The sequence below is a fragment of the Tamandua tetradactyla genome, chromosome 5 (genome assembly GCF_023851605.1).
Source record: "Tamandua tetradactyla isolate mTamTet1 chromosome 5, mTamTet1.pri, whole genome shotgun sequence".
Lineage (NCBI taxonomy): Eukaryota > Metazoa > Chordata > Mammalia > Pilosa > Myrmecophagidae > Tamandua > Tamandua tetradactyla.
Genome location: NC_135331.1, coordinates 156791742 through 156805118, shown reverse-complemented (window position 1 = coordinate 156805118; position 13377 = coordinate 156791742). Strand labels below are relative to the sequence as shown.

Genomic DNA, 13377 nt, shown 5'->3' with positions numbered 1-13377 from the left:
AATGTTTGTTTTTATTAATCATATGGTGAAATTTAAATACAATGCTGTTTTTCTTCTTCTTTTTTTTAAATTTACTCTGTTAGAACTATTTTGGTGGAAAACTGTCTGCTCAAGGGAAAATGCCTTGGATTGAATATAATAATGAAAAAGTTTCTGGCACAGAATTCATAATTGACTTTCTGGAAGAGAAACTCGGAGTGAATTTAAACAAAAACCTCGGTCCTCACGAAAGAGCCGTCTCCAGAGCCGTGACCAAAATGGTGGAGGAACATTTCTACTGGTGAGTTCCCGGGCGCTGGGCAGCGCAGCAGGCCCCACCCTTTCCCAGGAAACCCCAAGCTCTTGTTTCACTTTTCAGTCACTCCCCCCACCTTTTCAAAAGTTTTCTATGTTAACAATTTGGGATGAGAAATCTGTCTCAGGGGTGAAAGTTATGACTTAAATTTTGAGGTATCTAGATCAAGGCTTGACGAATATTTTCTGTAAAGGCCAGTCAGTAAGTACTTTAGGCTTTGTGGGCTGAAAATCTCTATAACAACTACTCAGCTTTGCCCCTGTGGTGCAGAAGCCACCCATGGACAGTATGGAAGTAGATTAGCATGTCCGAGTTCTAACAAAACCTTATTCTGTGCCCTGAAATTTGTGTTTCTTATAGAATGAAGTATTATTCTTTTGATTTTTTCCAACCGTTCAAAAATGTACAAAGAGCCTCGGGGCTGTAATTTGCTGACACCTGATCTAAGCTGATACTCAGTGAGGTGAGGGTGATAATTTCAGTTGATTGAGCTCGGGGATATTTACAAATACAAACTGCTGAATTGAAGTAATATTACATCACCTATGCAGGAGGAGGGAGTAGAAAACTACATCGAGATAGAATTCCTAGCTGAAATAAATTGTTCAATTTTTGTAAGATTCCTGTCAATTTTCCTTAGGTAAAAAGAGCTTCTCCTCCTACACACTCCTCCTTTATGGAGAGCCTTTGCCCTGATTGCCTGACTCTGAGTTGAATTTCCCTAAGTTTGAAACTCATGCACATGGCGTTGGTGATGGGCCCCAGTTATGCATGAGGCATTGCGCTGGCTCTGACTCTCTGAGGGTTAGGCAGACATGGTTGTTCTTGTTTACACATTGTTTTGTGAGCCTTTTTCCTTTTCTTTCATCCATTTTCTGGAATTTCAGCACCTTTCTCTACACCTCAATAAATCAGACAGATTTTCTCCCTGATTTCCACAAAATCTGTCTTGCTCTGAAGGTTTAATTAAGAATTGTGAAGCCTACTTTTTTTGGCATTAATTGTTACTTCTGGGTCCAACCCTCTCCCAGTAGCTTTTAGGGGACCTCCCCAGTCCCAAGAGATACCTTCATCATGCGGTTGATTGTAGAAGGCTCTTCTCCATCATCTCTGTTTCATCCATTCAGCTCTCTTTCTAAATGGGAAACTTGCTGTTTCTGTCTGTTGTTTTCGCAACCTCTTGTTTTTCTTCTCCTCTTCCTAATTTTGGTCCTTGTCCAGTTAATTCCAGGGCTGACTTGAAGCATCATTCCCCACCTCTCTATCTCATTACAGAGGTGGAAGGAGTGGGAGCAAGTTGGGTGCTAGGGATACAGAGGGACAGAGGGACAGATCAATGAGGGAGCAATTCCAGACTCAGCATTCCCTGAGTGCACCTAGTCTTTTATCTCATATCATTGAAGGAGACCTGCCAGGCCTCCCATCTCAAAGAGCTTGCTGCAGTGTGGACCGAAGTGAATGACCATGGGGGACATGCTTAGCTTCTGGGAAAAGCCTTGAGGGACAGAGTCCATTTTACTTGCTTGCCAGCCCTCAGTCCCAGCTTTGCAGTGATGGAGGGAAATGAAGACCCAGCACAGGCCACCTGGCCCACTGTGACTTTCCCTGGATGCATCCGGCCCTTTAGAGTGCTGCCTCGTTTGATTGATAGGCCCACTGATGGGAAGAGCTTTTGCTTTGTCAGATGCCTGAAAAAAGGAGCCAAAAGCCTTATGTTTTAGTTGATACTCTGGTTGCAGATACAGATTCTTCAGTGGTTCAGAAAATTTGTAAGTCTTCGATTCAGCAAGAGTCCAAAGTACCACCCTTCACTACTTCTCATTCTGGGTGTGCATGTCATTTATATGCTTCCTCCCTGGTAGCAGTTCACCTTCTGCTTCCTTCCATCCCTGTGCCCCCAAACCTGAGCAAGCGCTTGATGTAAGGTGTTGGGGATTAAATCGTGTCCCCCACAAAAGGCATATTCAGACCCCACCCCCTGATTCTGTGGGTGTGAATCTTTTTGTAAATAGGACCTTTGAAGGTATTATTAGTTAAGGTGTGCTCAAACTGAATGATGGTGGGCCTTAATTCAATGTGGTAGAATTCCTCATAAACATAGAAAATTGGATGTAAAAGAAGAAGCCCCAGTGAGTAGCCAGTCAGTGGACTATGGAAAAAAAAAGGAGAAAATACAGCCATGTGCATTGTCATGTGACAGAAAAGCCAAGGACCACAGATCACTGGCAACCAACCCCCAAATGCCACTTTGGGGAGAAAACACTGCCTTGCTCATGCCTCAGTTTGGGACTTCTCCTAGCCTCAAAACCATGAGCCAATAAAGCCCCATTTTTTAAGCCAATCCATTGTATGGTATTTGTTTTAGCAGCTGGGAAACAAATGCCGTTTTTGGTACTGGAAGGTGAGGTGCTGCTATGATAAATACCTAAATAGAATCGGCTTTGGAATTTGGTAATGGGTAGAGCAGGAATTGTGAGGGACTTGATAGGAAAAGCCTAGATTATTTTGAAGAGACGGTTGATAGAGTTATGGACATTAATGATACTTCCAATAAAGATTTAGAAGGAAATAATGAATGTGTTATTGAAAGTTGGAAGAAAGGTGACTCTTGTTATAAGGTGGTAGAGAATTTAGCAAAGTTGTGTTCTGATGTTAGATTGAAGGCAGAATTTGAAAGCAATGAAATTGGACATTTAATTGAGGAGGTTTCAAGCTGTGTATGGAAAGTGTAGCCTGACTTTTCCTTGCAGCTTATAGTGAAGTGCTAGAGGAAAGGGATAAGCTGAGAACTGAACTATTAAGCACAAAGAATCCAGCAGCTGATGATTTGAAAACTGTTAGCCTATCCAGATATTGTACCCTGGGATTAGGGCCAAAATGGCTCTATCTGGACCTCCCTGAGCTTCTAGGAAGTGAGTCTTCAGTGAACGGGGTCCCATGTAAGAATTTATCTGAACAGCCTTTTACTAGAGAGGGTGTAGCTAAACATGGATCCAGTCAGCCATTTCAGTGGAGGTCAGAATTGGAAATGCAATTGTCTTGGAAGGATCTGTGAAAAGTTTTGTTGTCTGATGGCTTAGACCTGCTTCAATTGCATGCAAACCATACAAGGTTTTTGCAAAATTTATATGAGCCGACCCTCTGCTAGCCTGGACTGAAAAGGAGAGAAAAGGGATGAATTGAAGGAAGAATGACTTCAATGGCAGAACCATGGAAAACGAGGTCTGAACTGAAGAGATCTCCTCTGCACAAGAGTGCAGGCCCGTGCCAGTGTTTGGAAAGGGCAGATCTGTCCCTATGCCTAGAAGGGGTAGGCCTTGTGCCCCATGGTTCAGGGAGATTGCCACCCCAGTGTTTGGGAATGAGGCTTATACCCTAGTGTTTGGGAGAGCCTGGTCACTGTGCAAGCCCTTGGAAAGGGTGGGGCTCCTGCTCTAGCGGGATAAAGGATAAAGCATACATCCACAGATGACTCTCAGACCTTAAATTCTAATGGAGTTTCCCCTTCCGGCTTTTGGCCTTGTTGGGGACCTGTGAACCCTATTTTCTTTACAGTTTCTCCCTTTTGTATTGGGACTGTTTGTCCTATGCCTGTCCTTCCATTGTATATAGGAAGCAGGTAACTTGTTTTCTAGTTTTCACAGATCCATCAGACAGAAAAATTTTGACCTAGAATGGACCATACCCATAACTAATTTTGATGAAACTTGATAGTATTGTTCTAAAATGGCTTAAGGCTGTTGGGATGTTGTGGTGGAATGAATGTGTTGTGCATGTGGGGGGTGTCTTTTTGAGGTTCAGAGGGTGGACAGTTAGGAATTGAATCATGTCCCTCTCAGAAAGCATATTTGTGTCCCATACCCTGGTCCTGTGAGTGTAGACCCATTTGCAAATAGGAACTTTGAACAAAATGAGCCCAAGCTAAATGAGGGTGGGCCTAAATCTACTATGGCTGAAGTCTTTATAAGCAAAGGAAATTAGAAATAGTAGAAGAAGCCATGAGAGCAACCAGAAGCTGGAAGTCAGTGAAGCCTGAAGAGAAAGGAGAAGACATGGCTCTGTGCATTGTCATGTGACAGAAAAGCCAAGGACCAAGGATTGCTGGCAGCCAGCCCCAGAACTCCAGTCTGGGTTGAAAGCATCACCTTCCTGACGGCTCAATTTTGGCTCAAAACCAGGAGCAAATAACATTCCTGTTGTTTAAGCCAATTCATTGTATGGTATTTGTTTTTGCAATTGGGAAACTTATACAATGGGTATGTTGGGTGGAGAGGGTCGGGGTTGGGGAAAGGGTCTGGAGAGAGAGTTGGGAGGTGGTACCTGGTAGGGAAGACTCTTCATTTTACCCGCCACAAACCCCCAAGTGCTTGGGAAGTGGCTTGGGTCATACATAGATCCTTCTAAGGATAATTTTATTTCCTTAATTCACTTTTTAATTAAAAAAATACGTTTAGGGTATTAGCCATTATTTCTTATTTCTGTTTACCTAAGAGTGATTTTGAGGAAGAACTAGTGTAGTTGGGAGGAAAGGTCCCTATTAAGATGTGGATATCCAGTGAACTTTCAAAATAACATTCTTGACTCCCTGAGTTCCTTTAAATCCCAAATAGGAGAAGGAAAAGTAAACCCTTCTCTCTCTGTTTTATAAGTTTCCCAAACCTTTAGTCAACTTCTTGCTTTGGGAGACATTGAGGAGGCTTTTCTGAGAGCTCCAAAACCTCAAAGGAAAAAAGATCCTTTTCTCCTGCTGGGAAGGAAAGACCTTAGGCAGAGAACTTCCTAGATAGTTCCCTCAGGCTTCTCACTTCCTTCCCCTTTTCTGGTTCAGGAGGCCATACACAAGGCAGGCATCCATGGAAACTGATGGCCCAGGCTAGGAATAGAGGATGTGAGAAAATGTGGGCTCTCCATGAGATCTTGTTAAATTCTGCCCGTTACTGAGAGTGACACAGTAAGCTCCAGGGCTGTGTCTGTACTCAGAGGTGGAAGAGGAAATCCAATAAACCAGTGATGTTTGACTCAGTTGATTCAGTTTTTGGAGTTTTCAAATATGTTTATTTTGGCCTGAGTCCTTACAAATACTCTGCTTCAGGTATGTTTTTTTGAAAAGCAAAGGCAATGGAAAGCTGGCATTGTTATGTAACATTGTGTAATTCTGAGCATCTGTATAGGTCTGTTCAGATAGGCACACCCAGCTAGCTATAAAGTGATTTTTTCTTGCACTAGAAATCCATACATTTATGTACCACTTGCATTATCAAAGCTATTACTGAGGATTGAGGAGGTGGATTTTATCTCTTTTGTTCCATTGAATGCTCAAGTTAGATCCAGTGCAAAGAAGTGGATATAAAGTGAAGTCTGGTAGGCACAGAATCAAATTGTTGGACTGAAATAGATGTTAGGTGACTGAAACGATAGCTTGCTTTAGTGTGGTGTGCTAACCCTTTTGTACATCGATGAATACCTGAAGAGTCTCCCAGCCCCATAGGGATGGCAGTGAAGAACCATTACCAGACCATCTAGTCATAACATTTCCATCCATGAAAATAACAATGAATTTGAATTTGCATGTAGATTGGATATAATTTCTAAATTTCAAGCATGGCTTTTGGTGTAGTTTTGGTGAATGAGGGAGGCAGGATGCTTTAATAAAGTAACTTCACCAAGATCTTTTCCAAAAGCCAGAAATTTTCTTTGATTATAACTCAACTGATATAGTCTCCTTTTATTTCTTTTTTTTCCCCCCAGTGCTGGATATAGAGAGGTCTCCTGTTGGAAGGGGCATATCTAAAGCTTATGAAATTTAGTGAAGTTGCAGTGACATTTGCTCCCATACCACTGAGAATTTAGAATACATGCAAAACACAATGAGGATATGGCATGATGTGGAGGAAAGTATTCTCATGATTTACAAAGCCACCAACTGAGACACATTTATCAAACAGTCGTTTCCCATGGTATTTCACATATTAACATTTGTTTCTGCTATGGTTCAGGCATCATGGTAGGTTGTAACATGGAATACCTTCATTAAAAGATCAGGGGTTGGCCTTTGTCTTCTTGTTCTCCTTTAAAAATGAGCAGATTTTTTTTTCTGTTCTAAGATAACCTATTAAAGAAAAAAACCTTTAACCCCATTTTGCAGGAGAGATCAGATACATCAGTGGTGATAAGGAAAATGAGTATCTCAACTTCCTGAAATAAGCTCTCAGAATGATATATTATTGTAACTGGTTAGCCAAGCCTTATTTCCAAATTGGCTCTCCCTGTCCTCTCATGTTAATAATTCATGCTTCTTTGTACAGTGAGCTTCTTCTGAGTAGGGAGTAAAGATTTCTGGGTCCCAGAAGAGAAGTATGACAGCCCCCTTCTTCATTCTCCATAGGCACGTCTCTCCTTCCATTTTTTTTTTCAAATATATGTCATCCCTTAGAAACACTACTTAGCAGTAGTTGGCTCAGAGTGAGCCTTTTTTCATTCAATCAATAATTCATTCTTTTAGCAAACTTAATGAATGACTACTAGGGCAGGCACCATGCTGGCTGTCGGGGAAGCCATGTGCCATGCTACTGAGTTGTGGGGGGTTAATGAAGAATTCTAAGAAACAGTGTGGTGTGATTAAGTTTGTGTTTTAGGCTGCTCTTTGTGGGTGTCTCGGAGCGAGTGGATTTCCGAGAGTCCTTAAAGGACTGCCAGGACATCTGCTGTGAGACTGCTGACTTCATGGTTGAGAAGTGACGAAAGGCTGAATGAATTATAGTGTTAGAGGAATTAGAGAAAAGGGCAAATTTATAGGGCAGCTGACTGTCAGGAGTAAGGGAGGGGCAGTGAAAAGAAACTCCTGGGATTCTGGCTTGGGTGAGATGAAGCAGGCTTGAAGGAAGCCAAGAAGATGGGTCCGGGTTTAGAATTGGCTTGTGGTTCCTGCTGGCTGCATGTGGACCCGTAGGTCTCTTGATAGGTTTGCCCTGGATGTGGATTTGGGAGTCCCCATTTTCCTGGGGTGTGAATTAGATTGCCTCATGAGCGTGAAGCAGAGGATAGGCAGAATGAAGACAGAAACCTTGGGACCATGTAAGACGTGGGAGGAGAAGCAGAACAGACATAGGCTAAGGAAAGGTTCCATGAAGGAGGCTGATTGTGTCAGATACTGCAGGGAGGTCAAGAAAGATATATAGAGAAAGAAGGTTTATTTGGGTTTTGCAACAAAGAGGTCACTATTGCTTGGATGAGAGTGATTTCGGTGGAGTTGTGGGAGTGAACTCCTACCCCGATGTGGACGGGGTTTTCAGGTGGTGAGAGGAGGTAAATACTTGGTTGTGATAAGACGGCAGGATATAGATGCTAACTTCCACCTCTAGTAATTGAGTTTGGAATCCATGCAGCACCTGTTTTCTTTGGCATTTGAAGTTTAAGGCAAAAGAAAAGAGAAAGTGGGATGCTTCCCCTCCTAGCACTGACTATGCACACGTACCACTGGGCTTGACCTTCAGAGAGCCTGCTGGCCCTCATTTGCTTCTCTTCCCTGACACTGGTTTACAGTCTTGGGTACAGGGAAGGAAAGAGAGGGAGACAAATCAAGAGCAGAAAAGGGAAGAGAACTTGGCAGTTTCAGAGGTTATCTCCAGCTGCAAAATTCTTAATCAACCCAATATTCCTTCTTCTGTGACCTCCATTTAACCTGCTAATGCAGGAAGAGAAACTAACACCATTGCTTTGATGGGGTCTTCTCCCTGTCTGTGTGCCCCAGAGCAGCTCTCTCTCCTCTCCCTACTTGCTACTTCAAACTATCATTATTTTCCCAAAACTCTCTCCCCAGTGCCACACCCTTCCTGTCTACACAGGACCTCTTTTCCTGCTCCACAGAGGATAGTGATGTCATCAGACAGCAACTCCAGAAACTCCCTACAGCTTTTTACCCTTTGCTGTCCTCTCCTTCTGTCCATCTCAGAGAACGAGTCGTCTCTACTTCTCTCTCAGCCGGCCCTTCCAGCCTTGTCTTTTAACTTGCCCAGCTCTGGTGGCCCCTACGTCACTCCTCACCCTAGATGCTTACTTAGGTAACCTCATCGCTCACAGCTTCAAAGCTACCTCGGACATGCCCTGCCCACCAGTTCTCTGTCTTGAATCTAAACCTGTCACCTGAGTTCTCAAGCTTTAGGACATCGTCACTTGGGGGCTCCATGCTTACTTCAAATGCAACAGGTTGACTCATGTTCAGTCAACCAAATGTGTTCTGCTTTGTGAATTCCAGTGTTGGTTAATGGCATTCCGATTCACTCAAACCATTAGGCTAGGAGAAAATACCTACTTTTTATTTATACCAATCCTTTATATCAGTTGGTCAAAATAAGCTGTTTCCCTGATCTAATAATTCTCCTATCCTTTCCCTTTTCATTATCCCCTCTGCCATTGCCCTCCCCTCTGCCATTGCCCTCATTTTCATCATTTCTTGTCTGGACCTTTGCCACAGCCTTCCCACAATTGGCCGTTCCTTCACACTGCCATACGTTGGATTCTGTTTCTTGCCTGCTTCAAACCTTTCTGTGGTTAGCCTTTGCTTTAGGAGTAAAGGCCAGCCCCCTTTGCGTCAGGCCTGTTCTTCTGTGATCCCTGCCCGCTCTCCCAGTTTCGCCTTTCTTCAGCAGCCTTATTTGTATCCTGTATCCCACCCGTTCTCACTGAAGCCTGGGGCAGTTCACTAACCACCAAGTGCTCTTCACGCCCACACCTTCCCCTCCTGCTAAGCCTTGTGAACTTCTGCTTAGCCTTTAAGATCGGCCATGCTTATGATAAAACCGTGTAATTCATCTATAAAGCATGTATTTTTTTCTTCCACATCATCCTGCCAGTGTAGACCCACCATATTCCTCATTTCGTGCATTACATGCTTCCTGGGTGCTATTGTTACTTTCGTATTTACTTTAGTTTTCCTCTCAGACCATTGACTTCCAGGTGAGTAAGGGTGGTGTAACCCTCCTGTAGTGAACTTAGATCTCATACGATTAGAATGGAAGTACAGAATTATTCTAATGGAATGTGAAAATTGCCACTTTAATTACTGCAGGTGTAAGGAAAAGATCAAGTGGGAAAGCATTTAGTTTGCAGGTTTATGTAGAATTTACTAAAATAAGTGTGAGATATTGTATACTACAAGATCATTGAATGCTCTGTATGCATGAGTTAGTCACTGTTGTACTTTTCCCTCTTTTCAGCACTCTGCTTTCTTGACTCTTTAATATGTTTTATTGGGAGATACACAAAAGAGGGATACTAACAAGATTTGTAGGCAGTCTTTAAAAAGTGGTAAGAAGAGTTATGGTTGAGATATAGAAAGTATGTTTAAATTGGTGTTAGGGCTTTTCAGGAATCCTTAAAAATTTTTAGAGAAATCTTTTCTTTCTCATTTTTGGTTTTTAGAGGAGAGAACCCTCAAAAGAATTGACTATATAGTGATCAATATTTTGGTCCTGTTTTCTTTTTTTTTTTCCCTTGAGGCCCAAAATAACATTTCATTGTAGGTGCAATTACACTTTCATCCCTTGTGTTCTCTTTGTTAAACTGTGTTTTGCTCTCCTGATTCTTTTTTTGAAGTGGTCATTACACTATATCAACCATCACCAAGACTAGAGATGACAGCCAGCACATCTTTTATAGCTCATTATTTGGAAAAGCTAAAGTATCGAATTCTTGCATGCCCCTGCTATGTTCTTCCCAGGTTTCATGGGAAACCCTTTTATTTTTATCTACCAACACTCTTAGCCATAAAAACATTCTTGCAATTCGTAGGCTTGGAGGACCAAATCAGCAAAGACCTGGCTATCATGGCCAGCAGAAAGCAGGGAAGGAAATAGCCCTTTATGTATGAAATAGTCGGTACATATGAAACAGGAGGCCCGGAGGGATGGGTTTGCCACGTGCACCGTCCAGATTGGAAAAATGGTTCAGCCAAGTTCCTTTGGTAACTGCAGCCACTTTTGAGTCTTTGAGAATAAAGTTTAGTTTAGTTCAGTTTAATAAACTGAAGCAGTTTATTCATTTTTGGGGAATGATGCATTTATGTATTATTTATAATTTATATACTTATGAATTGGACAGGTGTACCCACACCCTAATCCTCTGTAAAAAAAAAGGTAAAAAGTTTTCTTTTAAAAAATATTTTAAATTATGAAGTAGGCAATGCATACTCAAAGTACACAAAATAAAAGTGTGCACCTTAATTAATTAACACGTAGCATAACCTTGTGTAACCGTCACTTTGGTCAAGAAAGAAAATGATGCCAGCACTCAGTCACTATTGCTTCCTTCCCTGCCCCACAGGCACTCACTGTCCTGACTCAAAGACTTCTTTAAGTAGGTTTCTACTTGTTTGCAGCGGAGTAAGAGGAAGCAGAAACCTGCAACTGGGAGGTGGGAGAGGGGGCGGAGTCTGAGGGAGGGTACCTGAGAGGAGAGATTTGTTGCTTGGTTACCTGGGGATGTCACTGTTTCTCCCATAGCCCCTTAAGTCTAGGCATCGTCTGGAGCCTGTTGTAATATCTGCCATGCAGCTGCTCTTGTAAAAGCTGGGATGGTTCACTTCCTCCAGAATGTCCTGAGTTCTGAACCACACTTTTGACTCTGTGGAGGTGATATGTATCTGCTGCACAGTCGTAACTTGTTTCCACGCAATTCCAGGACATTAGCTTATTGCCAGTGGGTGGACAATCTCAATGAGACCCGGAAGATGCTCTCTCTTAGTGGTGGTGGACCCTTCAGTAACCTGCTGAGGTGGGTCGTGTGCCACATAACGAAAGGAATTGTGAAACGCGAGATGCACGGCCACGGCATTGGCCGCTTCTCAGAGGAAGAGATTTACATGCTGATGGAGAAGGACATGCGGTCTTTAGCAGGGCTTTTGGGTAATGTACCACGCCTTCTATTCTCTATTTTATAGCCTAACTTTTTGCATGATTAGCAATGCACTGTTAGTTGTTACCATTTAAAGTTTTATAATTTTTTATTTTTGAAACAGACTTTACTTTTTAGAGCAGTTTTAGGTTTATGAAAAAATTGTGCAGGAAGTATACGCAGTTCCCATGTCTTCCTCCTCCCCCTCACACAATTTCCCTGTTATTAACATCTTGCGTTAGTGTTCAGTTGTGGCATATGTTACAGTCGAGAAACCAACGTGATACATTATTATTAACTAAGTCCCATAGTTTACATTGGGTTCACTCTTCATGCTATACAGTTCTGTGGGTTTTGACAAATGAGCAATGTCAAATATCCATTATTATTGTATCATACAGAATAAGTATGATATTTAGGGATTAGTACCCTAAAAAAGCTCTGTGTTCCATCTTTTCATCCTCCCTGAACTCTTGGCCACCACTGATTGTTTTTCCTGTTTCTATAGTTTTGCCTTTTTTAAAATGTCATATAGTTTGAATCAAATGGTATGTTGCCTTTTCAGATTGGCTTCTTTTGCTTAGCAGTATGTGTTTATAAAGTTTTATGTTGACTAGTTTCTTTGCTTCCAGTGTAGGTTGTATTCCCACCATTTTACCAGATCCCCCCATTTCCATGAACTTGAGCCTCTTTTCTTAACCACTAGAGTGTGACTGTTTTGGTGTGGCGTGGCCCCACGTGAAAGTGGGGGGCACATGGTACGGCCTCACTTCCTGGCTGGCAGCGATGCTGGCGTTTCTGGATGTATTGTGAGAAAAGAAGGGTTTTAGGCAAGGAAGCTCTTTTGTTTCTAAGCAGGTGAAGGTTAAAGGCTGCTTACCGGCATATCTGCTCGGGAGATGGGACCGTGTGCTTATCAGCGTCGATTGAAGTTAGAGAGAGATGCTGATAGTGTGGGTTCTGAGCCATTCCTTGTGCAGCATTTGTCATTTTCACATCCATTGTGTTCCATTGTAATCTTCGTCCTCTTCATGCTTGTGCACTTTACACTGTCTGCTTCTGTATATGCTGTGCACAGTGATTTAACTGCATTTGGGAAAGCCCTCGAAGATAAGTACAGGCTGGTGAGGATGGCTGAGAGAGAGTAAATGACCCACTCTTCCTCAGTGGTTGGTAGGAGGTGTACTGGCCTGACGAGGCTCTGCATTGGGACAGAACTCCAGTCTTAGCTATGACAGTTCACAAACATCATTTGAATTTGGGAGCATCTGTGTATGCAATGATGGTCTCTCCTGGAGCACAACTAAGGGACAGGGCACCATGTCTTCTACCTGACAGCAGATGAATACATACAACCTAGCCCTTTGGTGCTGCCGATTTGTCTGAGGAAGGTAGGTTTTCAGTGACCCTCCCTTGGCTGCAGTAATGTGCAGGTTAACTCTCACCCCCATTCTGGAGCATATGCAATGCCTCACCTCCTTTAGGAAGTAAGATTTGAAAATTTTTTTGTTGAAATGCACCTGGTGCCCTAGAAATTGGGGCTGTGCTGGGTGTGACCTGCCCCTTCAGTGTGACCCCCTCTGGCTCCTTCCTGCATTGCACTCCCCACACTGGGTAGACCTGGAATCAATCGACCCCTGTAACCAGCCTGCAGGGGGAAGATGCTGACACTACATCCAGCTCTTGGCCAGCTTTGTTACATGGGGGATTTGATGCTGGCTGGGTCCTGCTGCAGATGCTCACAGGCAATATCTGGCTAGAAGCATCGACATGATCTGGACCTTTTGTTGCTTTCCTCCACTGGGCCCCCACGGACCTGCTTGATGTAGAAATGTGTGGAACTAGCCTCATTTTACCTCATTCCTTTGGAAACTTAGGACTGGACTCCTGGCCTCAGAAACCAGTCCCACAGCTGGGAATTTTCCTCCTTATCAATGGCTGTGTCTCCTCCCAGCTTCTCCCCTTCCGCACCAGCGTGGGCTGTTGGGAGTTCCAGCAGGCAAGGAGCTGAGCCCCTGAAGTCATGGCACAGATTATGCCAGTAAAGTGCTACTCCTTTTTTTAACAATTTAGAGGGAACAGGATGGGAGCTGTGATAATGCTAACTGCCAACATTTCTCTAATGCTTAATGACTTAGAAGATGCTTTCTCACCCCATTGTAGTGAGATGGGAGATAAATGAATTGCTGGAT

At 43.0% G+C, this 13377-nt stretch overlaps 1 protein-coding gene across 1 annotated transcript in view; it reads left to right on the top strand.

The window, feature by feature from the left end:
• FAXC (failed axon connections homolog, metaxin like GST domain containing) overlaps window positions 1–13377 on the top strand; it is a 67568-nt gene that overhangs the window by 16637 nt on the left and 37554 nt on the right. Inside the window, exons 3-4 of the mRNA XM_077162460.1 lie at window positions 84–280; window positions 10973–11196. Of these exons, the coding sequence (XP_077018575.1) occupies window positions 84–280; window positions 10973–11196 (421 nt within the window). The remainder of the gene's footprint in view (window positions 1–83; window positions 281–10972; window positions 11197–13377) is intronic.